The sequence below is a fragment of the Urocampus carinirostris genome, chromosome 15, assembly GCF_059441175.1.
Source record: "Urocampus carinirostris isolate Australia breed hairy pipefish chromosome 15, RoL_Ucar_1.0, whole genome shotgun sequence".
NCBI classification, from domain to species: Eukaryota; Metazoa; Chordata; class Actinopteri; order Syngnathiformes; family Syngnathidae; genus Urocampus; species Urocampus carinirostris.
The window spans coordinates 21,576,934-21,603,345 of NC_142363.1; the positions used below are offsets into that span (position 1 = coordinate 21,576,934).

General features: G+C 39.7%; 1 protein-coding gene across 1 annotated transcript; it reads right to left on the bottom strand.

Moving 5' to 3' along the window:
- Positions 1-1,060: 1,060 nt before the first annotated feature.
- On the bottom strand, positions 1,061-25,600 carry degs2 (delta(4)-desaturase, sphingolipid 2). The gene is made up of 3 exons (XM_088353960.1): positions 25,416-25,600; positions 9,518-10,260; positions 1,061-3,650 (listed from the first exon to the last, which is right to left on the bottom strand). Exons 1-3 carry the CDS (start codon positions 25,504-25,506, stop codon positions 3,507-3,509), a joined length of 978 nt encoding a protein of 325 aa, XP_088210086.1. The 5' UTR covers positions 25,507-25,600; the 3' UTR covers positions 1,061-3,506.
- Positions 25,601-26,412: the final 812 nt, after the last annotated feature.

Consider the following 26,412-nt stretch of genomic DNA (forward strand, 5'->3'; position numbering starts at 1 on the left):
CAGTAAACCTATGTTTAATAAGCTTCCATTTAAAGGATTCCTTAGCGACATACAGACAAAATTGGGTTTGTTGGTGTGACACATCGATTGTAAACTGGAGTGGGGAGTATGCTCTTTATATACTGGACCGAACATGTCATCTTGTTATGTCAGCTATGCGCCCAATCTACTATACTCCTGATTTGGAATGCTTCAGATAAAATTTGGACAAGTATTGCTTTATCTCCGAGCCATATGTACTCAAAGAGCCCTAGGTTTCAGACCCCTGGCGTAGTGGGTGAGTGATATCCTATGCCAGACGGATGATGGATTTGTTATACAAGTCTGAGAAGTTGAGTGTAGGTAGGCTAATGATTTTAGCTACTGTGTAAGCAAGTAATACATGGGAATTTGGTCCAGTATGTGACCGGGAGCATAGTGAAAAGAGCGTGGAGCAGTATAGAAGGATGGGATGAACAATGTTATTATCGAACCGGCAGCATTTTGTGCTAACTAGTAACAAAAAGTAGCTCTCAGCTTCAAAAAGATGGTCCGGAGATGCTACACGAAAAGTTTGATGTCCATTGCCGTCATTAGCACTCAATGCGATTACGTCAAAGTGCAATCTATACTCATAAACATTCAGTGGTGTTTTTTTTGTTTTTTATTTAAAAAAAAAAGGTCAACAACCTGAAAACGTGGTAGCTTTCCACTCCTTCCTATGTGGTTGTCTTCAATTTTGCATGAACCCGACTCTTCATTTGGTTATATGAAGGGAGGAAAGTGGTGCATTTAAAACCGTGGTTTATTTTCTTGATGACTCACATTCTCTGTTTAAGGTAGCAAAATGGTCGGGGAGGGATGTATACATTTTTTTTAAAAAGACCAGAGGGTGTTTCTCTGCCAATATGCAAAGTCATCTGGAAGAATGTGCACAGATTTCAAGTGAAATTGTCTTTGCAGGAGTTTGGATTGTTGCACTCGGCGCCGTTCTCATTAAATAAATACAAAACTGGGCCGGAATAGTCATTTTTCGTATGGTCTGAAAACGAAACATGAGCGATAAACAGGCCAGGCAATGTGTGTTATCAGTATCCTTTCAAAGGCGTTTATATTTCACAACTTTGATATCCATGACAAAAAAGACATTTCTTTTACTTACAATTAAATAGAAACAACAACGGAGTAGGTAAACACAAAAAGACTGTTCCAGTATAGAGTCTTCTAAGCTATTGTGTTTTTTTTTTATCGCCTGGACAACACGTTTAAGCTAACATGTTAGCATTCATACATATATGAAACATTTCTGGACACGTTTTTCATCTCAGGTCTCCGAACGAAGTGGAGTTCAGAGTCGTCATGGAAAAAACTGAGCATTTACACACAAAAATGACACTAGTGCTCTGTTTTACGTCAGTGCTCCCATTTCTGCTGCGGCCTTGAACGCCTCGTCTCATCATGACGTCCGATGTAATTTTGAGCGTATGAGAATCGGTGGAAAAAATGTACACAGTACAATAAGCGGTGTTGGTTCAAAACTCTGGAGATAAGGACCATATGTTCACTGAGGTAACTTTAAAATGTATTCAATAAAAGAGTAAAGTGTGTTACCTAATGGTAACAATTAATTCATTAAAAGAAACCAAATCATAAGCAAAAGCACACAAACTATAATATAAATGTGCTTCTTTTAAACACTTGTAGGTACATATGCAATATAAAGTAAATAAATCAATGTTAAGATAAAAATAACGAGTGTTAATTTAACACTTCAAAGAAGCACTAGTTATTTTACAGTGTATACAGTAACGTTCAAAATAGAAAATTGCCTTTTTTTACACTTAAACGATCACTTTTACTGTGTATGCAGCAAAATAACCAGTGTTAAGGTTTAAATTAACATTAACACTGGTTTATTTTATCTTATATATTGTATTAGGGTAATTTACCACCGCATATTCTTTAGTACGATGTAATAGTGTTCCTTTATCACTTAAAAAACACTGGTTAGTTTACAGTGTACATAGTATTCGTGTTGCAGATGGAGATAAGGAAAATAACGAGTGTTGATTATAAGGTGTTAAATTAACACTTTAATTATGTGTTAAATTAACAGTCGTTATTTTTATCTTATCTCCATCTTTAACACGAATACTAATACTTTATAATTAATGAGTGTTAATTATAAAGTGTTAACGTTAATTATAAAGTGTTAAATTAACACTATAATTAAAGTCTTGAATTAACACTTGTTATTTTTATCTTATCTCCATCTTTAACATGAATACTATGTACACTGTAAACTAACCAGTGTGTTTTAAGTGATAGAGGAACATTATTACACTGTACCCAAGAATATGCACTGTTAAATTACAGTAATACAATATTAAAGGTAAATAACCCAGTGTTAATATTAAGTGTTAAATTTAGTTATTTTGCCACGTACACTGTAAAAGTGTTCGTTTTCGGTGTCAAATAACACAATTTTCTATTTTTGAACAAAATTATTGCGTACACAGTAAAATAACTAGTGCTACTTTGAAGTGTTAAATTAACACCAGTTGTTTTACTGTGTCCACAATAATGTAGAACTTGTGGGTGTCAACAACAAAAATACTACAGAAGTACTACAAAATTATCAAATGTAATGCTCAAAGGGTCAGTGTGTAATATTTAGTGCTTACTAGTGGTACAAAAAAACACATTCAGAAAAGAATTGATTTGAATACCAGGCAAAAAATACATGAAATATTATCTATCTATATAGCCTGGTCATATCCCTCGAAAGGGGTGATCGACAGCAAGAAAGACACAAAAACAAAGAAAAAGAAAGGGAAAAAGTGGGGAAAAAAAACATTTTTTTGAACCATCATACCAATGTTAATTTTGATCAAAAATTGTCTTTGTTTTCCTCAGTGGAATCCCCACTTAGGTCGTCGCCATTACTGACCGGCCTCCTGCCGCTACGATGTGATATGTGGCACTGGCCCGCGCTTGCACTAAACACTGCCATCTAGTGGTCAACTATTACACATTGGGGATTTAAAGAGAACATTTTAACACCTTAGTACAAATATGGTCCTTTTCTAGAGAGCATGAATTCAACACTGGTTATTCTACTGTGTATTTTTATATTTTACAAGTGCAAATTTATTCTGAAGTGACCTTTTGCCGATGAATTAGACGGAACACTGGCTGTAGTCCATGTTTTAATCCGGAGATTGATTTGAAAACAGATCGCGTGGATTTTAGGGTTTGTGATAGCCACTTTAAACATTGTTCATTTTTTTTCAACGACGGGAGTAAAATTAAAAAATGAAAATGTTGACCTTACATTGAAAACAATGTTCACTGTTGAATGTTGACCAGAAAACCAGGAAGAAGAGCTAGTTGTGCTGCAAATGGAGGAAATGTTTCTGTTTCACACCTGACTAGATCGAGCGCATCCGGCATTGAAAGCGACGTGCATAGCGGCACGGTATTCGCGGACTGGGGGTATCGTCCTTCTTCTCCGGGTAGAGTTCTCTCTACTCTGACTTGTTGAATTTGTACTCACGCTTAACTCGAGCGTAGGGGCCGATGCTGTCGTCGAACACAAAATCCCACAAAACCTGCATCCATGACGTGTGCTGGGGCAGGCAGTCGTAATACTCGGCTGCGATGCGTTTCACCTGAAATGGAAAGGTACTTTATTTGTGGGGCCTTTTACGATAATCCTTTTGCTGTAACAAAGTACTTCATAAAAATAAAAAAAAATAAACAATAAAATATAACAGAATAAGATAAAAGTGTCATCATACTACTGACAAGTGTTGGGCATGTTACTTTAGGACGATTTAGTAATAGTTACTCAATACTTCTTCCAAAAAAATAACAGAGTTAGTAAAGTAAATACTCTACTGTAAAACTAGTCATGAGGGAAGGTAATTAGTTCTGTTACTTTAAAAAGACGCTCCCCTACTTACGACCATTCGACTTACGTAGTAGATACGAAGATTTTTTTCGGGATGACGAAAAATATTGCTGTAAGATGGATTTTGCATTGTGTGCACCTTTTTCCGAGTACAGGACATTACTGTAGTGCTTCTTTCCACCGCTACCGGTGTGTGGCGCTGTGAGAGCTCACCCAGCATCCACCCTGAAGAAGAAATCCGCTTGCTCTTCCTAGTTCGTGTGTAAACATTTTATACTGTATCTGCAGCGCGTTAAGAACGTTGACATTTTTATTGTTTAATACCTTGTGGATCCGGCAGCACGGCGGCGCAGTGGTTAGCGCGTGTGCGGCACAGTTCTGAGGTCGTGGGAACCTCCTGAGTGGGTTCAAATCCAGCTCTCGGCCTTACTGTGCAGAGTTTGTATGTTCTCCCCGTGCTTGCGTGGGTTTCCTCCGGGCACTCCGGTTTCCTCCCACATTCCAAAGACGTGCTTTTCAGGTGAATTGGCCGGTCCAAATTGTCCCTAGGTATGACTGAGCGAGTGAGTTGTCTGTCCCCATGTGCCCTGCGATTGGCTGGCAACCAGTCCAGGGTGTCCCCTGCCCACTGCCCGATGATTGCTGGGATGGGCTCCAGCATCCCCGCGACCCTACTGAGGATAAGCGGTGCAGCTGATGAGATGAGATGAGATCTTGTGCATCCATTCAATATGGTTGGTGTCAAGTGTAAAGAAGAGGAGAGCCGTTTCTTTTCAAATGAAAGTGGAATAAGAAAGCCTGATGCGGTTGAGAAAATGGTTGGATCGCTTTTTTTCGTCCACTTTTTATCATGGAGGAGGAAGACGCCTAACTCTTCCAAAAGTAAGTTAAACTTTTTTATTTATCTTTATAAAGGATGTTATTTTATGAAATGTCTATTTCTTTAGTACAAAACAATACAGGTTACCTATAAAAACCTTAAACATACAAAATATAGCACTGAAGCAACTTACGACTGTACGTAAAATATCTCGTAAGTAGGGCAGAGTCTGTAAATGCGTAAAACCCGGGTGACGTTTTTGACCAGAGTTAACTTACCAGTAGGGGGATGGGAATTATGATTATTTTAAAGCACCGGCTTTTTCGGCTAGGCTCACAAAAAAGAGCTGGCTCTTCTGTCGTTTTTTGTTGCTTTAATCACTTTTAACACTAATTATTGTGTAACACTATGCACAGAAAGATTTGAAAATGAGGAAAAAGGGGGAAAAAGACAAATTAAACAAAAAATAAAACAAAAAGGAAAAGATCAATGAAAAATACATTTTAAATTCTTATTTTAACAAATGATCACTGAAAAACACGGGAAATATAATCAAAATATTTATAAATCTACAAAAAAAAAAAAGATAAAATACAAAACATTTTTTATTCTCAACCGATTTAAATCAACAACACAGAATCTCCTAAAAATGCATATTGTCCAATCACAAGATTAAAAAAAGGCGTCTCAGAGGGAAAACGCTGTTGATTGGTAGGGAGCCGGCTCCCTTTGTTCGCTTCCAAGAGTCGTTTTATAGAGACCAGTTTAGGGGTTCGCCTTGTGACTCGATAATATCTATCAGAGTAATCACGGGGGTAATGCAATTACTTCTGAAATAAAGTAACAAATACCTTTAACTAATGAGTACCAGTAACGTGCCCTAAACCACTGGTGCGTGTGAAATTTGGACTTGTGTGCCGCTGATGACATGCAAATTCACAATGGGGTTGGTTCTCTTTTTCCAGTGGAAGAATCGACATTTAGTATTTATTCACAAGCACGGTTAATTGGACCTCCCCTACAAAGTTTGCACCCTCACCCGTCATCATGGAAATATAAAATTAAAAATATATACTACGCACTTGAAAGGCGCACTGGATTATAAGGTACAACCTAAAAAAAGTAGTCTTTTGTGATAGTTTGCATATTCAAGCCGCATGGAATTAAAACTACAGTAAGAGCTTGGGTTGCATTAAAAATTAAATTATATATTCAAATTAATATAATTTATTTCATGGAACATAAAAACAACAGAGGATTTGCAACTAGTGTTTGAAACTTCAAGTTCTGCGCTTCTCTTTTGTTACTCTTAGTAACAGTTACCCTATTAACCACAAGAGGGCACTCAAAGACGACTCCAAGGTTGTCAAAGGCAGAACAGTTAACGCATGCAGTATTGTTTTATTGTAACTATGCATTTCCAATTTTATTCACCGTATTTTCTGGTACTGTATATAAAGGTGCACCGAATTGTAAGGCCACATTCTAATTTTGGGCCAGTTTCTGAGTTTTTAGGAGTGTCTAATAGTACAAAAATCATGGTATATTAGATTGCTCTATTTCCTAGGTCTTAAAGATCATTCTTATTTAACTTCCAGTTTTTTACATTCTAAATATTTTTAATACAATTAGTATGTGAAATATTTTTGTGCTGATTGCAGATGCAGAGTGAGGCACGCAATTCATTAGCCTCATGGCAGAGGGCAACAGTGAGACGAAGGATTCCGATTTGGCTTACACCCGAGCCCCAAAAATCAGAATTAGTGTATTATGTTTCCGTAGTGAAGTGGTTAGCACATTCGCCTAACACGCAAGGTTATCCGGTTCAAGACCCGATGTTGGCCTGGAGAACCACAGGAAATGGTGTCCCTTTGACGCTGGCGGTCAAGGGAAATCAAGATATGTTGACCAAGATATGGTTGAGGGTTAGCCCACCCACTTACCATTTGGCAAGATAACATAAATTCAAGCCACTCAGTATGTTTTCCTCAATGCATGTTTTTTTTTCATAACTGAGCTATTTATTCACGCTTTTATTCACAAGAAAAATTGGGTATATTTCATTCATAGGTTAAGGTCAGACAAATACTTCATATGAAACGGTTTATACATGGTTCTCTTGCTTAGCCAATCGAATGCCGAATAAGGAGTACCGTATTTTCCGCACTATAAGGCGCACCTAAAAGCCTTTGTTTTTTTCAAAAGCTTACCATGCGCCTTATAATACAGTGCCTAACCCTAACCCTTTATGGATCAATATTAATTCGAAAAAGTCTTGCAACTAACTTGCAGCCGCCGACTAGATTTTCCCCCGCACGCCAAGTAGTCCGCGGTGTATGCTGGGATATATTTACCAGCGTTTCATTGGCTAACCAAAGTGTTAATCATCATTTGAATCGATCACTATTGGCTAAAGTTATTCATTTACAGGCTGGCATAGGCTTAAGCGGCAAAACAAAGCCTGCAATTGGCCGAAAAAGATGAATGTGAAAAGCACGTGGTTGACGGCATAGAGAAAGCATTTTTTTACTATTCTGTATTTGTAAATATTTTATTCTCCTGGATTTACTACACTCACGGATATAAGAGGACCATGGCTGCACATTATTATTGAACACAACAACTTCGGTGAGCTACTCCGGCTATATATTTTCCCTGTATCCCGTTTCAGACTGAACTCGATGTTTCTGTGATAAGCGGTGCAGATAATGGATGGAATGGAGTGTCCATTTTTAAATTAAACTCAATTCCAAGTGTTTATTGTCGTATGCACAGTAAAGTTGCGAGCGAAAAAGAAAATAGAAACTAAGGAATGGTTGGCATTTCTTGAATCCCAAGACTTTAACCTTCCGAATGATGGAACGATGCATTTGAGTGACATCGTACGGACACCGCATCCGCACGTGTTCTCGACACGTATTTTCGTCTTTGCAAGCTTTCGGAATGTTAAGGGGGTAATAAGTTTGACTGAACTATCTGACTGATTTGTCGACGTTCCCATTGTGGCGCCTTATAATCCGGTGCGCCTTATGTATGTCAAATATAGGACCAAAAACTATTTTTTTCAGGGTGCGCCCTATAACCCGTTGCGCCTTATAGTGCGGAAAATACGGTAGGTTCATTTATTTTTAAATCTGACTGTGCCTCACCAGACACGAACCTCACCGCACATCACTGGTTTCCAGGTATGACTTTGGGCTTTTCTTTATAAAGTCAGATCGTGTTTACGGTAGAACAGGTTTAGTGTCGGACAATTGGTTTCATGGTGCAAGCAGGAAGCAATAGCTTCCTTGTGTTGTGGGTCACTCAAGCGCTATTGGTTAATCAGTTGCCCGTGTGATGTTCCGCATTGATAAACTGCTCAAACGGGACAAAATTACGACATTGGTCGGAGGTCATTCCCATGACGTATGACATACGTCGTAAATACTAAGTGCATTTCGGAGAAAGTGTTTTAATTTTATATGCACGGAACAAGTTTGGGGAATGACGCCGTTCTAAATAATCCCGGGGTAACCAAACTTTTTTTTCCGGCGTTACCACAGTGAGTTTTTTCATACGTATTTACGTACGTCCGTTTTGTTTGTTTACATACATGCTGATTGTTATTGTTTACCATTTCTTTTTGTTGCACTTCCAGGTGTAGGACAAATCTGTGGTTGGTGAGGTGCCAAAAATATTACAAGGTTCTAGACCAAAGCCACCCGTCTGTTCTTCCTCTTTATTCGACTGACTCAAATACTGCTTAGAAAATGTCCAATTCTTTGACATACAACAACCTTTTTGGGGAATTAACGATAAAAGTTACTTTCCCTGGTAACTAGTTACTCTTACTACGGACCAATTCAGTTAATAACACAGTTACTTTTTGAAAGAAGTAGTGAGTAACTATAATTAATCTTTTAAAGTAACATGCTTACACTGCACCCTTTTACACTTAGGCACAAAAACTTTACGAGACCCTGGTTGGTGGATATTCAAGAAGGGTCCCGGGAGAACATTTTGTACATTTTAAGTTCAAACATTAATCTGGTGCATTTTTAGAGCAAAATCAAGAAGCCAGATCCGGCCATCGGTGTTTGTGTGTGTGAATGGGTAAGTGTGAAGCACATCGTAAAGCGCTTTGGGAGGCCTTCAGTGACTTAAAAAGCGTTATACAAATGTAGACCATTTACAATAATTAGCAAAAATACATGAACTATCATATAAATGTGCATTATTTTATTTTCCGTTTTCTGTTTTCGAACATACGTTAGACAATGGTGAAAACATTTCAGCGTTGGGTTTGTCTTCCTTTCTCCAATTTCTGTTTTTCCTAATTTTCTTGTCTTCATTCTTACCTTCAATTTTTTCCCCTTTCTTTCTTTTGTTTTTTCCTGTCTTATTATTTAGTTTTTCCCCTTTACCTATTTTTTCCCTTCATTTTTCTTTTATTCATTCATTCTTTTTGTTTGTTTGTTCCTTCTTTTATTTTTTTTCTTTCTCTTTTTTCCCCTATCTGCTTTATTTTTTCTTTCACCGTAGTTTGTATAACTACTTTTTAGCGCCTGTTTACAATTGCACGACACAACAAAGTGACATCTAGTGGTCAAATAATACCCACTGTCCCTTTACCTATCTTATCATAGAGTGAGCCTTAAACTAGTATCCTGAGGGCCATGATTGGGGCACCCGGACCGTGGGTCTGAAACCCCTGCATTAAAGGGGAAACAAAGATCCAGACTGGAAATTGTTTTTATCCATTCTGAAATAGATATTTAAATATTGGCAACTTTGTATATTGCTAACAAAGACTTCACTCTCACCTGAGGTAGCTTACTGCCAGGGATGCTGGGGAAATCGTGATGCTCCATATGATAGCCCACATTGAAGGTGATCAAGTTGAGCGCCCCGTAGTACGAGTACGTCTCGTGTCCCTTCATGAACATGTAATGCTCGGCAATGAAATGTCCAGAAATGGGGTGGAGCCCCATACACAAGATGGAACCGGCGACCATGTAAACCACCGGCTTCAACCCCCACAGGTAGAGGATAACAGCATCAGCCGCCAGCTGGACAGCAAAGTTCTGGACCTCGAGCTTACAAACGGGTTTGGGGTTGACCAGCAAGGGTCGGAGTGCGTAGAAAAACGGCTGCAGGAAGAGCCACACCAGTTTCCTGGTTGGGGTGCAGAAGAACCAGCCCTCAAAGTCGGTGGGAATGTCCACGTCTAATTTGTCTCCGCCCAGGTATCGGTGGTGGTCGATGTGGTACTTCTTGAAGGAGGCCGAGTAAGGAACGCCGATGGGCAGGTTGGCCCACATGGCGAACCAACGGTTCCACCGGGCTAGCTTGTTACCGAAAGCGACATTGTGCGAAATGTCGTGAATGGCGAGCGTCAGAGAGTGGTTGATGCAGCCGCCGAAGGCATATGCCCAGAACAGGACCCACTTCCACGGTAGATCGTGTACCAGGTAGCAGGCCAGAAGTTGGGTCAGCACCATGCCAGACACCACCCACTTCAGGTGAGGGTCCGGACCCATCAGGGACTTGATCTCGGGGTACTTGGCTAAGGGGGGGTGAAAAAAAGATTGTTCAGTGGTCAATTCAGCACTTAAGCAGAATACTTTTCTTTAAGAAAAAACATTACAGTACTTTAAAGCAGCGGTCCGCAACATTTTCTTTACCACAAATCGGTTTAATGTCGGACAATATTCTCGCGGTCGTCTCAGTAATAACATTGAGGCTTAATATTTAAGCACAGCGTAAAAACACCATTAATTAACAGATGGAAAAAATGAATTACCGGTATTTGCACAAAGAAACAGCTGAAATATGGAATAATCTTATACATAAGCATGTGCCCAAAGAAAGGAGGCTGAAGCTGAAGCTTTTAAGTGTGTACCCTTATTCAATTTTTTTTCCTTGCTGGGAAGACATTCAAAATCAGAACAAGAAAAGAGAACCTTAATCCACACTGGAAAATTAGAAAAGGGAAAGTGACTTTTATAACATTTAATACCCGAGGAAACTCTCGATACGGTCCCATGAAAAAGTATTTGCCCCCGTTCTGATGTCTGTGTTTTTTGATTTATCAATCACAAAAGGTTTCAGATCTTCAAACCAATTTTAACATCACACCGACAAAACCAGGGAAATACAAAATGCAGTTTAGAAATGTTGATTCAATTTATTAAGGCACAAAAAAAGGAATTCCCCCTGATGGCAAGTTGGGCCACTAATGGCAGCGATAACAGACATCAAACGTTTACGACAAATGTTAATGAGTCTTTCGCAATACTGTGGAGGAATTATGGCCCAATCTTTGCAAAATTGTTTCAAATCTGCTACATTGGAGAATTTTCTAGCATAAACTCCCCATTTAAAGTCACACAAGAGCCTCTGCATTGGATTTTAATCTGTACTTTGACTTAGTCACCCCAGAACCTTTTGTTTTTTTAGCCATTCAGAGGTGCACTTGATGGTGTAAACTGGATCGTTGTCTGCTGTATGATCCATTGAGTTTTGGGGGAGAAACCGATGCCCGGACGTTCTCCTTCAGACACTATTTTTACTTATGGTACCACATTGTAAAATGTTGTTTTGTTGTCTTTCCTATAATGCTCCATGAGTAAATAGTGTGATGATGAAATACAAATTTAATGAGTCAACTGCGCAATCATGGCGCATCAGCTGAAATCAGTAAAGTGCAACCTTCAAACTCAACAACCGTAAACAAATATGAGCCAGGAAGTTGTCTCATGGGAGGATGCCCGGTATCATTTTTCCTCTTAATTGGCAAAGGTGTTGCTTTGCTGAGGGACCAGTGGTATTAGCCAGGATAGATTTAATTGGAGCAAGTCAGCACAAGAAGGATCATAGCAATTGTGTGACTTTTGAAAACAGCCAAGTGAAATTTTAAATTGGAAAATTAACGCTATCTAGTGGACAAGTAGAATATCCAATGCAAATGCCAATGAGTATTGTAATAGCTCGCTACTTTGCGCTTCATACTTCGCAGCCTTAGTGCATCGCGAGTTGAAAACATTACGCAATCCATTATCCCCGATCACATCTATCTGCGAGCAGGGACTGGCACATTTTTGTCGGGACAGGAGTCTCTGCTCTCTCTTGTTCTGTCCAACCAAAAAATGAACTGCGCTGGTACGGCCACACGCCTTTGTCCCCGATTGCGTATTCCGGCAGGCAAGGACAGGAAGAAGACACTGTAGATGGGAGTTGGGCCATTATGGTCTGCATAACATGAAATGCGGTTGAGATAGTGATCCATTATCCCCGGTTGACCATTGCTGAAAGCAGAAGACAGCCGAGTGCATTTTTTTTTCATCCTGGGCTGCTGAAGCAGGTTATTGTGGCCTGCCTAAAATGAGCTGCAGAGTTTTCGACAAGATCCATTATCCCCATTTGAGTATTGCTGCGAGTGAGGGCTAAGTCAGCAAATTCATGCCTTGCGTGGAGTCTTTTTTTTCCATTTTTCATGCCTAAAATGAACAGCACCCGTGCATCCCTGATCATCTATTGTAGTAGTGGTTAGCACATTTGCCTAACATGAGAAAGGTCCCTGGTTCCAGACTGGGTGGAGACATTTGTTGACTTGGAGAGGGATGGGCGCCACCAGGCTGCCGTACGACCCGAGTGGTTAAGGGTATTCAAGATATGATGACCATTTCAAAATATACTCATCAGATGAACATCACGATCAGTCTGAAACAAGGTATCCGAAAACTATAAAACTGAGGTAACTCACCATTACGTCCCGTGGCCTTCTTCCACTTCTTTGAATGTCCGCAAAAATGGCTTTGTTACATAAAGAACAATACATAGTATCCGACTGTGTGAAATATTTACTCCAAAACAAACGATAATGCCGCCTATAACATTTCTGCTTTGTTGGATGTTGCTTCTTGTAATCCGTTCGTTTCGCAACATTATTTCTGTTGACAGTTAAACAGGCTCCTAAAATTATTCCCATTTCGATTGAGAACTTTTCCATGATAGTTGTTCATAATGGTTTTATTCATGCACAAAGCGTGAAGTTGCACTAAACTTGCGTCTTCTTCGGCACATATTCCACCTGTCTCACTCTCACCAATGTAACCGCGTTGTACGTGTCCCACCAAAGATCCACATTCACGCTGGACTGGATGATGAGGTTTTTTATTATTACAGTTCTGCAAATGGATGAGTCACAACATTAGCTTTTTCTGCTGGGTCTGATCTCTTTGATCTCTTTGTAGTACTCTGGTTAAACTGACAACAAAGCATATCAAAGAGCTGTCTTTTCACTTTACAGAAAATACATTTTAGAATATCACAATACATTTATAAATCTTTGCATTTTAACAAGATACTTTTAACAAGAGATCGTATAGTGGATTTTTAACGTTTACAATGAATTCAACATGTTTTTCTTTACTCTGAATTTTAACCAACATCATCCTTTTTTTTAATGTATATGAAAAATAGGAATAAAAACAATAATGAGTATAAAAATGGGTACAATATACCTGCAAATGGATGAGTCACAACATTAGCTTTTTCTGCTGGGTCTGATCTCTTTGATCTCTACAAGGGGAATTAAGATTTAGTAAAACAGAAACAAAACGAAAATAAACCTAAACAGCTTGACAATATCAATCACATTACTATGCATGGTGAGAGATTTGTCAGCTGGGGTTATAAAGTTTAAAATTAACTTATTTTGTGGAGCACCAAAAGATATGTCTTACCTTTGTAGTACTCTGGTTAAACTGACAAAACCCCGCCTCCTGGTCACATGTTAGAAGCCAAAACCAAACCCCACCCCATACCAGCAGATGGCACTGTTGGACTCAGCATTGCAGGACATTTACCAAAAACTATACACATATTTTAGCAGGAATTTCAATAAAATAAAAGTTATTATTACACCCGTTACATACACCCCCCTGAAATTCTGCTAAATATGGGAGTGCTACACTAAACAGAAAAAAAATCACATGCCAAAAAGGCAAATACTGATGAAAAAGAGGACACGAAAACTGGTAGAGTATTACAAGGAACAAACTGAAGTGCATGTCAGTTCTAAAACTCTCCCAAAAAGGAGTGTGAAAAGAAAGGAGGCGATCAAACTCCTAACTAAGCACAGACTCAAAGATGCCTGTTACATCTCTGAAATATCAAACATTGTTCCTGTAGTTGTAAGTGCTCACATAGGCACAATTCTTGTTTGTTACTCAAGCTTTGTTACTCAAACTGAAAGTGCATCTCTACTGAACTTAAACTAGGAACTTGCAGATATTGCGGACAGAGGATTGTCACCTACCACATGGTCATTCATCTGACAAATAAGACGACTAGGAGGCCTGATGGACTGGCGGACCCTAAGACCATAACGGTTAGGTTGAGCACAAATAACCTGAGCTTGAAGGTCTGGGGCAGTCAAGTCTAAACAGTCAGTATCAGGGGAGTCTGCGTCCAGATGGTCAGTGTTCAATGGGGTCTCGTCTGGGAGACCCATACCCAAAGGGATCATGTTTTCAGAGCACTGTGATGGGCTTTCCGTATTGTCACTTGAAGTATGGTCAACATCTTGTTTGGGGATGTGCTGACTTCCTCGACTGGATGTATCAACACTGCGAGAGTCGGACTGGGCATCAGATCTGCTGTCTAATGAGTTATCCTCTACCTCCGGATGAACTTGCTCTTCACCTGCCTGTATCACCCAGTTTACTGTACGGACATCACTGTCTTCAACCGCGTCAGGTAAATCAGGGCATACATCACTTCCATGCATAGCAGCGTCAGACTCTGAGTGTTCAGATTCGCTGGCCAGATCATCCTCACAAGGCAAGAAGCTAACAGAGAGCAGCAAATTCCTGTGAACTACCTTCTCTTTGCCCGTCAGACAATCCTTGACTCTGTAGACATTGAGATCAGGCTTGACTGATATGACTTCATACGGGGTTGACTCCCACTTATCTGCAACTTTGCGTTTCCCCGGGACACCTCTGTTGGCGATCAACACCCGGTCTCCCACGACGAGAGGTGATCCTTTGGCCCTACGGTAGTACAGCTTGGCATGACGAGTTTGTTCTCTGAGAGTATTCCTCTGTACAATTTGAGCAGCTTCATGTAGATCTTTCTTCAGATGGCGTACAAAGTCAGAGTAGCTGACAACAGCATCATTGGTATTAGCACGTTGAAACATGACATCGACAGGGAGACGAGGGATCCTACCAAACACTAGGTAAAACGGTGCAAACCCTGTTGTCTCATGCTCTGTGCAGTTATAGCAGAATGTGAGCTGCTGCAGCATTTGTGGCCACTTTGCTTTGGGCTGAGGGGGAAGGGTTCTGATCATATCTCCCAATGTTCGGTTAAATCGTTCTGCAATTCCATTTCCCATGGGGTGGTACGGAGTCGTATGGGATTTCTCCACCCCTGCCATCTCTAGAAGCTCTTTGATCAGTTTGCTCTCAAAATTAGCTCCCTGATCAGAGTGGATACGCCGTGGGAAACCATAGACAAGGAAGAAATCCTGCCACAGACGGCGAGCAACTTGTTTGGCGGTTTGATTCCTGCAAGGGAAGGCATGCGCCATCTTGGAGAAATGATCAGTTACGACCAGGACATCTACAGACTTGTTCTCTTGCTCAGCAGTCCAAAAGTCTATACAGACCAACTCCATAGGCTCAGAGGTGACTATGTTCTTGAGTGGTGCACGGTTGTGTGGTTCCGGTGTTTTCCCTACTACACAGCGCTGACAGGATTTAACATAATTCACAACATCACGTTCCATGCCATTCCAGAAGAATCTTTGCCTCACCAGAGACAAAGTACGGTTCTGGCCTTGGTGACCTGCTGAGTCATGTAAACCTTGAAGGACTTTCTGTTTCAATGAATCAGGCACCACAAACTGGAAGATTTTCTTGGCCATGTGAGGATCTTTCCTTATTTTGTAGAGCATGCCATTCTGTATGGTGAGTCTGCTCCAATGCTTCAGTAGTTTCATCACACTAGGCGACTCGACAGCTCTCTCACGCCTGGTAGGTCTCTTGTGTCTATGCACAAAGTACATGGTTCTGCTTATTGTGTTGTCCTGTTCTTGTAAACCAACAAGCTGACTCTGTGGGAGTGCCGTTGACTGATCTCCCTTCTGCAGAAGATTGAAGTTGGCATCTGTTCCCATCACTTGACCCACGCCACCAGTGGACTGAGCACTGAAGACAGCAGCAACTTCTTCTGATGTCACAGAACCATTGGAGCCTGATGGAATTGCCCTTTTTACTGACTCGTCTGATGTCCCAGCACTCTCGTCTACAACAGCGTGACAATTGTTGGATACTCTGAACACCTCTTGCACAGTACTGTTGTTCACCGCGTTGACTTGGTCCAAGAGCGAAGTATAGGGCTCGGTAACAAGGCGATGACCCACATGATGCATTTGGTTTTACTCAACTGGTTGACTTGCCAACCCATAAAAATGGGAACACGCTAGACTTGATTCTGACTCGAGGAGTTTTAACCTCAAACATTATGGTGCTACCGTGTACTACTGTTATCTCTGATCATTATTTAGTGACATTTGAGGTGCTAACTAAATGTAAAGTTAATAAAGCTGAGGGATCTAGCGGACGCAATATAAGCACTGGCACAGTTTCTGAGCTCTTTGAACTCCTTCCTGGAGCAGTTGCGTCCTTTCCTAAATACAATGGCTCGATTGACTCACTCATGAATGAGTTCAATACCACCCTGACTAGTGTGCTGGATTCAATAGCGCCCATAAAACTAAAATCACGTCCTAAAAGACGCACACCTTGGTTCACTGAGGAAACTAGAACCCTTAAAAAAGAATGCAGGAAATGGGAGAGAAAATGGCGCGCTACCAAGCTTGAGGTTTTCCATCAAACCTGGTGTGACAGCTTGTTAAAGTATAAAGCGGCCCTTGCCTCTGCAAAATCGGCCTACCTTTCGAAGGTGATTGCGTCTCAAAAGAACAACCCCAAAGCCCTTTTTGACACTGTAGCATCGCTTACAAGGCAACAGCCTATCGCAGACAGTTCGACACACTCTGCTCAGGACTTAATGGTCTTCTTCACTAAGAAGATTCAATGCATACAGGAAGAAATTGCAAAAGATATTGTTAGTACCACACGTATTAAAGGACTGAAATTTACAGATGCACGACAGGGTGGCTGCCCTGGGAAAATGGCCGGTTTTAGTGAACTGTCACTTGATGATCTCAAACAAGTGGTGAATGCGGCCAAACCGACAACTAGCCAGTTCGACCCGCTCCCAGGTTCACTTATTAAAAGTCTTTTTAGCGTCCTTGGGCCTTCAGTTCTAAATATTATAAATACATCACTCTCCTCAGGTGTAGTTCCAGCAGCTTTTAAGTCCGCCGTTATTAAACCCACACTGAAACGACCCAACCTTGATCCAGAAATATTAAGTAATTACAGACCTGTGTCAAACCTACCTTTCCTCTCTAAAGTACTCGAAAGAGTAGTGGCACAGCAGCTGAATGCTTTCATATCGGAGAATAACCTTTTTGAATCCATGCAATCAGGATTCAGGGCTAACCACTCTACTGAGACAGCTCTGATCAAGGTAACAAATGATCTCCTAATGTCAATGGATTCTGGCGCTTCATCACTTTTGCTGCTGCTGGATCTTAGTGCTGCTTTTGACACAGTGCGCCACAATATCCTACTAGAACGGTTGGAAAAATGGATTGGTCTCTCAGGAGCTGTCCTCTCGTGGTTCAAATCCTACCTCTCAGATAGGACACACTGTGTTAAATATGGTGAAACGACATCTGAGCCCTTTAATGTTACCTGCGGTGTTCCGCAGGGTTCAGTGCTCGGCCCCCTACTTTTCAACATTTACATGCTTCCGTTAGGTGATATTATTCGCAAGTACAATATCAGCTTCCATTGCTATGCAGACGACACTCAACTATATCTTCCGTTGGAGGAATCTTCCACACTAAACTGTGGAAATTTGGAGGCCTGTCTCACTGAGATAAAAGAGTGGATGTCACTCAACTTCTTGCGTCTTAACTCTGAAAAGACTGAAATGTTAGTCATTGGTCCTTCTAAATGCCGGGACTCATTCTCAAAAACTGCTGTGAACATTGACAAATGTCACATCACACAGAGTGACTCAGTTAAAAATTTAGGTGTCATATTTGACCCTGAACTATCCTTTGAGATGCATGTAAAACAAATTACTAGAACTGCCTTCTTCCATCTTCGCAACATTGCTAAAATCCGTTCAATACTGTCTCAGTCTGATGCGGAAACATTAATTCATGCATTTGTTACCTCCCGTCTCGATTACTGCAATGCACTACTCTCCGGTCTCCCGAAGTCCAGAATCAAGTCTCTTCAGCTAGTACAAAATGCCGCAGCGAGGCTCTTAACCAGGACAAAAAAGTACGATCACATAACACCGATTTTGGCTAACCTGCATTGGCTCCCAGTTAGCCAAAGATGTGACTTCAAAGTTCTCTTAGTATTGTACAAAATCATACATGGACTTGCTCCCTCTTATCTTTCAGATCTGATCTGCCACTATGTCCCGGGCCGAAGCCTACGATCTGAGAGTGCTGGTCTTCTGATGATCCCGAGAGCAAAGAAGTCTTCTGCTGGTTCGAGAGCGTTCTCCATCCGGGCACCGGTGCTGTGGAATGCTCTTCCCCCTGAGATTCGATCTGCAACCTCAGTGGAAATGTTTAAATCTAAACTTAAAACTCACTTCTACTCCATTGCATACGAATAACCTACTCCTCTTGTCGGTTGAAAATAGTTTGTGTAATATAGTGTAACAATCTGTGAAGCCCTTTGAGACTCTTCGTGATTTAGGGCTATACAAATAAAAATGACTTGACTTGACTTGACTTGACCTTTACTGCTCGGGCGCCCCGGCGGCCATTATAAAAAAAAATGCATCAATTAGCCGCATCTTTGCATAAGCAGCAGGGTGGAAAGCCTGTGACAAAAGTCGCCACTTATAGTCTGGAATTTACAGTACATACACCGTTTTGGCTGCGGTCCTTTCTCCCCAGTCGACTTTTGCTGAGATCAGGGGCAGTGCGAGCAAGTTTGTGTCATGCGGCCGCGATCAATTATTCCCAGTTGATTATTGCTGAGAGTGGTAGCCGAGGGAGTGAATTTTTTCTTTTTTGTACTTTCCACCTAAAATGAACAATACCCTTGCAACTGCGATCCATTATCCCTAGACTATTGCTGCAAGTGCAGGGGCAGCAGGGCATATGCTAAAATGGGGGTTCTACTTTGCAGAATTTTGCATATCGCAGCGAGTTCTAGTCCCTCTTAACCGCGATAAATAAAGGATTATAGTATTGCATTGCAACTCTTTTTGTAGGGGGGTGTCAAGAGTGACAAAGAAAGGATTTGAATATTTCAAAAGCTTGGGGTGTGATTTATTTGCATTTCTACAGCACATCCCCGAGAGTTGCCTTTGACTTGACCGAGCCTCCTTTGCAACGTTAATATTTAACTCATTTGCACTCGCTCCAACTATTGTTCAATTGCAATTAAAATCACTCGATGCATTTAACACCCACCTAAGAATTCATATTTTGAATTAAGGCACTCATGTGACACCATCTCTACAAGGCTTGTTGGTTTGTTCTGTTCTGTTCTATGCAGCTAACTGTTACGTTTTTATTACTTTGTGTGTCTTATCTCATAAATATAGGACATGAAGTTTAATGAATAACCAGACGGCATAAAAATCTAGACATCGACAATTTTAGCCTGCCTAACAGTGTGCATACTGTAGAGAGTTAACCTTTAATTTGATGTGATAATCCAAACAGAGGATTGCATTGTTATCAAAGAAAAGTTGGTATTCATCATGGTTCGGTAGCCGAATGATAATAATGGAAAAAGGTACCGAGACTTCCTCACTAAGCTTTATACTCATGAGAGCAGATGCTAATTCAAAATAAGTCTCTTAAATATTTAATGGCCTGGAGGTGTCAAGCAACCTATTGTGTTGTTTCACACCTGTGAAAACAAGAATACAGAAAAGGACACCGTTGATGTTTTTGGGCCCTCAGGTCATACAATCCAGACAAACAAGCCTTTGAAGTCAAACAAAAAAGTTTTTAGCTCTAAATGATTAATTCGGTGAGCAACAAAAGCATAAAGCAGTTAGGCATTTTTTTTCTCTATTAATTTTTTTATGATACTTATTTTAATGTGTAAAAAAAATACAATAATGTAATCAAACTGTCTGTAGCAAAATGTAAAATAAACACAGGACTGCTTCTGGATAGCATCACAAAGTTGATAAAAAGTAAATAAATCAATATGTGTTGGGACTGTTCAAAACTTTGCCAGCGAGGCGGTTTGAAAGATTTTTGTTTCTATGGCAACAATGTACAGCATCAAGTTGAACACTGTTGCAGTTTGTCACTATTTTGTGTTAAGAAAGGGGAAAAAAAAAATTATTACGTACAGAAGCTGCCCTACTTACAAACAATCATTCGTAAGTTTAATTTGTTCGTATGTTGCTTGTGTGCTATATTTTGTATGGAATGTATGTTTTATATAAGTAACCTGTATTGTTTTGGAGTAAAAAACAAACATTCCATAAAATAATATGCTCTATAAATCTAAAGTTAAACTTACTTTTAGAAGATAAGCTTCAGGAGTTAGGTGACTTCCTCCTCCATGGTAAAAAAGTAGTTAAAAAAAGTGATCCAACCATTTTCTCAACCGCATCAAGCTTTCTTATTCCACTTTTATTCTAAATGAAACGGCTCACCTCTTCTTTACACATTACACAAACCATATTGAATGGATGCACAAATATCAAACAATAAAAATGTTCTTGCGCGCAGGTGATAGGGTAAATAATGTTTACAACTAGGAGGAGGAAGCAGATTTCATCTTCGGGGTGGATGATGAGTGACCTCTCACAGCGCCACATGTCGGTAATATATGAAAGAAGCACGACAGTACCGTCCTGTACTCCAAAAAAGGTAACATGTCCGAATATTTTTCGACATCCCGAAAAAATTATCATATCTACCGTTTTTCGTAAGTTGAACGGTCGTAAGTAGGGACGCGTCTGTACTGGAAAGTAAATAAATGAATAACTTGATCATTGCCAAAACAGTAGAGTTATTTTAAGTATTATTGTTCTCATATTATTATATTTGTTTTGTTTCGTTTGTAACAATAAAATTCATATATATTATATACCGTATTTTCCGCACTATAAGGCGCACCTAAAATCTGTTTTTTAAAAAAGCTGACTATGCGCCTTATAATCCGGTGCGCCTTATATATGGATCAATATTGAGCCACGAAAGGTCTCGCAACTTACGGTAAGCAGCCACAGACTCCATTTTTCGCGTAGAAGTGCGCTGTGCATACTAGGAAATATTAAACAATGATTCGCTTTTATTTGTGCCTTTGTATAAAGACCCTGAAATGGCTCCTATTAAGAGAAACGCTTACAACGCAGAGTTTAAACTCAAGGCAATCAGTCACGCAGTAGAACACGGAAATAGAGCAGCAGGAAGAGAGTTTAACATTAATGAATCAATGGTGCGGAAGTGGAGGAAGCATGAGGATGAGCTGCGCCAAGTAAAGAAGACTAAACAAAGTTTCTGTGCCAATAAAGCGAGATGGCCACAGTTGGAGGACACACTTGAACAGTGAGTTGTTGAATTGTCCCCGAACTGCCAGACAACAACAGCGGCACTGACTCGATTAATGACGACCTTGATGAGACGGAGCCAGACGTGTTGGATGGCCCATTCACTGAGATGGTCAATTCGAACACTGCAGAAGAAGAATTTGAGGGATTCGTAGATGAGGAGCTGATAGAGTGAGCTTTATGTTTTTCTTTTGTGTGTTTACGTTTTACAGTTATTATGTTATTGCTTTATTGTTATTGCTTTGCACTTGTTATTGTTTTTGCACATTACGAGTGTCACTATAGTGCGATTGCACTAACGTTTAATTTACCATAACAGTATCAGACGTTTTTTTGCGTGTTGACTAATGGGAGAAAAAGTAAAATGTTATGCCTTGCTGTTGTTCAAAGATGTTAAAGATGTGTCACGAAAATGCTTTACCTCAGAGAAAATAATAAAATAGCTGTTTATTCATTTTGGGAGTGAAAGGAGTTGTGGAAAGCTTGTTTGTTATCTAATAATAAAGTTTGACTGACCTATCTGACTGTTTTGTTGACATTCCCTTTAGTGCGGCACCATCTAATGGTTGCATAACGTAACTATAGCCTCTACTGTAGCGCCTTATAATGCAGTGCGCCTTATGTATGGAAAAGTTTTAAAATATATCATTCATTTAAGGTGCGCCTTATAGTGCGGAAAATACGGTGTGTGTGTATATATATATATATATATATATATATATAAAATTGAGAATTATAATGTTCAAAATGAGCCAAAATATTGCCAATGGGATAAGTTTGTTTTTATTTTATCTTCTATTACTCAATCCAAGTGATAACCAGTAAAATGATTATATGAACAAAAACTGTTGACCAACGCACACCTCTACAGCTTTTAATTTCAATTGAAACCAATGTGCAGAAAATGTGAAGACAGAAAAAAAAAATAGCATGGATTTTTTTACATAAGGGATTAAGAAATGTAGACAAGTACACGGTTCCCAATTTCTCATCCAAGGTATTGCAAGGCAAGGCACATTTTTGCAAAGGAATCAAAAATAAATCTCAGGAATAAGTGGCTTAATCCGGAATATTATTAATGATTTGTTGATCAGTTTGATTTCATATCCTTGTATTTAAAGTGTTAAAACCCATTTACTATAACGTTTTTATGTGACTCCTATACTTATACTGTATTTCCATTCAGTGTTGGCATTAAGCTTTGAATTGTAACTTGGCCTTGATCTTTAATAATAACGATGATATTCATATTAATAACAAACAATCATAACTGTCATCACATGACCTAAGAATTCCAAAGAGACTATTACTGGTAATAAATTGGCGCATGAAAAAGTGGACACTCATGACTGCCAACTTCTCAAGCGCCGCGTCGTGTCTGTACGTGCACGCGCACGTGTTTAGCAGCAAACATAGGTGGAAAAGAATAGGCGTTGTTTGTGCCTGGTTACCAGGCCTTTATCACGGCACCATTGTGCAAACCGAGTAAACAGACGGGTCAAGCTCCTGTGGGAGATTTTTGAAAAAGCAATGTAAAAAAAAAATGTAAACGGACTGTGTTTATACAGCAACAGTAACAATTAAAGTAAGAACAGTTTGACGGGGGCGGGGGTTTTCTTTTCCCAGGTTCTTCTTAGTACGTCACAAAGCTGTGATGGAGGTAACCGAAACCTCCCATTTCATTGAATTTGTTGAAATTTGGGTTAAATAGGTTATTTGTAATAAAAGTAGGAAAAGTTACTTCCCTCTAGCCCAGGGGTGGGCAACTATTTGGAGTGGCGGGTCGCATAGAGTTAAAAAATGTGGACAAGGAGCCGATACTATTGACCTATCCAATTCTTACATTTGTGAATAACTATACAAGCCGGTATCTACACGTTATATTATTTTACATTTGTTTTTAAATAGATTTGTTTTCTCAAATGGGTTTTAAAACACTCACAATTAAAGCAAATTAAAAGATTAGGTCCCCATTTTAAGCACTAAATTTGACATTTAATTTTGTCACATCCCTGTATTTATATTTTTTAGCATTTTTTGAGTATATCTGTAGTTTAATTTTTTAGTACTTCTGCAGTAGTATTTTTATAGTATTTGCAAAGAAATAATTTTGTACTATTTCTGTAGTTTTACCATAGCAGGATTTTGTAGTATCACTGTACTTGTTTTTTAGTATTTCTGTCCTAACATTTCTGTAGTAGTATTTTTGTAATAAAGTATTACCGTAGTGGTATTTCTGCAGTGTTTCTATGGAAGTATTCTTGTAGTATTTCCATAGTAGTATCTTTGTAGTATTTCTGTATTATGTCTTTAGTGTTTTTGTAATATTACCATAGTGGTATTATTTAGTATTCATGTTCTAATATTTCTGCAGTGGTATTTTTATATCATATTACATGTGCAGTAGTATTTCTATAGTATTTTCCTCTTTTCAGAATTAAAGCAAATTAACATATACAGTATGGTGCCCGTTTAAGGCACTAAATTTGATATTGTAGTGTTTTTAGCATTTATGTAGTAAAATTTCTGTTGTAGAAACTCAAAGGGACAATGAGGACAAGGTTAGTACCCAAAAATGTTTTACCCAAGTTGACAGTAAAAAGGTTTTCTTATTGTTCCTCGTCACTGTGGAGGCAATAAAGGTTATTCATACAGGCCAATAATTTAGCTGTAATTTGGATTTTTACAATATTTTAACCTGTTTTTTCCAAGTTTTACTATATTTTCATTCTTTTTTCCCCCGAAAGTTAATGAAAATAATTCTTAAAATGAGCTTAAACTATATCCCAGTTGAACAAAGTGTACAATGTTCTGACTTTTCCCCTTTTTTAGGGCAAATAGGATGTAAGAAAATAAAAATGTGCATTTTATGAGGAAGTTTTGCTTTATTTCCTTTTTTTTAAGTGCAAACTGATACGGGTTCATTTCACAAAATTAAATGGACACACACCCACACAACAAACTGTAAACACCCAACAACTCTAGCAAACTAGCCAGAATAATTTGATTGGGTAGTAATGGGCAGAGCTATACACATGCTGATCCTTCCCCTCGCCCAGCGTTATCTGCATCGGAGGTAAATACGTTGGTATCTTCGTTTGCAGTATTTTGTGAAAATTTACAAAATAACTTTGCTTGCACCTTGTATTAATACCATTATTTAGAACAAAAATGACAGACAAAATGAGCCTCAACGCTCTTGGGTAACTGCCGGAGGGAGACAAATTTTAAGTGGTTTAATTATGTTGATATGGGACACAGGATCTGGCATGATCATCCTTTCATAGATTTGATCAAATCATCAAATATCACACAGTCAAATAAAATGGGGCTGGAGAATTAGCTGAAGAGCGGGTTGTTGTTTTTTTAATTTATTTTGTCTTTAAATACATGCTATCTCAAAAGAAAAGGGGCGGGGGTATTTTCTTTGGATCAAATAGGTTCCCTACCCCTGGCTTAGAGACTACCCTAGTATAAGTGCAACATTTTTGACTAAATAAGAAAAGTGCATCGTAACAACAGTGCCATGAGTGCAGTACCAAAAATCAATAAAATAAGTCCAGGTTATACATTTCAGGTTTTGTGCAAAAACAGTATCGGCAATCTGCAAGGGCGTTGTCATCGGCCACGAGGGACCAAAACGATCCGGATTAGAACTAAAATGGCCAAGACAAGATCGGTCCTTCGTTAAAAAAAATCCTGTATAATAATAGTTATGCAGTGTACACAATTTGAAATGATCAAAATCATATAAAGTACGGGGGAAATGTATGACAGGTGTACTGCCCAGTAGCCCCACCTCCTCACCCCAGAGGTACTCTAGAACCGCCCCTGGTCGTTCCTTTATTTTTATGCCGATAAAGGGAAAGGTTAACTTAACTACAGGTATCGTTGCTGACTTGTGTGTCTATAAAGCGGTGGTGACAGGTTGAGTAAGAGCTAATAAACTGGTTTAACCGGCTAGAAGCACTTGTTACCAACTTACAATATTAAAAAAAATGGAGGTCTCCCCCCCACACTCACCCAATATCTCTCTCCTCCTGGACGTGTGCGGCTGGTCGTCGTACACCCATTCAAAGTCGCTTCTTCCACTTGTCTTGTCCGTGACGTCCATGACGTCTTCCCCGGCCGAATGATTGGAGCGGAGTGGCGGCAACTTGTGGAGTGGCAACCCGCCCGGCACCGCTCCAGGTATAGGGGAAGTGGAAAGAGGTGGGGGGGCTAAGAAAAAAAGGAAGAAAAAAAAATAGAAAATCCACGCTGCTCCCTCCCACTCACACCGCAAAGCCACGCCCACATCATCATTTCGCAGGTGTGTCTTTCGTTCCTCGTTATGACGCAGCCGCTGCACCTGCTCACATGAAGTTGTAACCTTGTTACAGTTGTAACAGGCGGCCCGCGGGCCAGATCAGGCCCGCTAAGGGATTGAATCCGGCCCGCGAGACAACACTCAGAGAAGCGCAAGAGAAAAACAAGCTGCAGGTTGAAATATGTCAACTTGATGTTGCCAAAGTCAGGTGCCTCTGTACTTGTATTTATTTGTAAAGTTGGCCGTTCTGGATATGTGCATTTCTCAGAATTCAATGCAATGAAAATAACTTGTTTTTATATTCCTAAATACGAAAACATCTTTCTCTCACACACACACACACACATAAAGTAACGTTTCAATCATCAGTCTAATTACATCTTTTATACGTTTATCAATCTTATATTCTTTTATTGTGAAGTCGTGCTCATGTGTGTGTTCCTTTTCCTGTTTTCTACTGACGAATAATAAACCACGCCTACGGAGTGGTAGTTGCAGTCCGCCAGGGACACAGCCGGGGGAGCATGCCGTTAGCAGGGCTGCAGCTACCACGAAGTAGTTTTATAACTTAATATCTGTTTTTACTTGGGTAATACAGCCACCCAAGAGTTAATATAAAATTTAACTTGAACATTAATTCTCTCTCTCTCTCTCTTTCTTTTCCACCACTTTTCCCCTATTCTGTCCCAGTCTCTTTCCCTCTCTGTATCT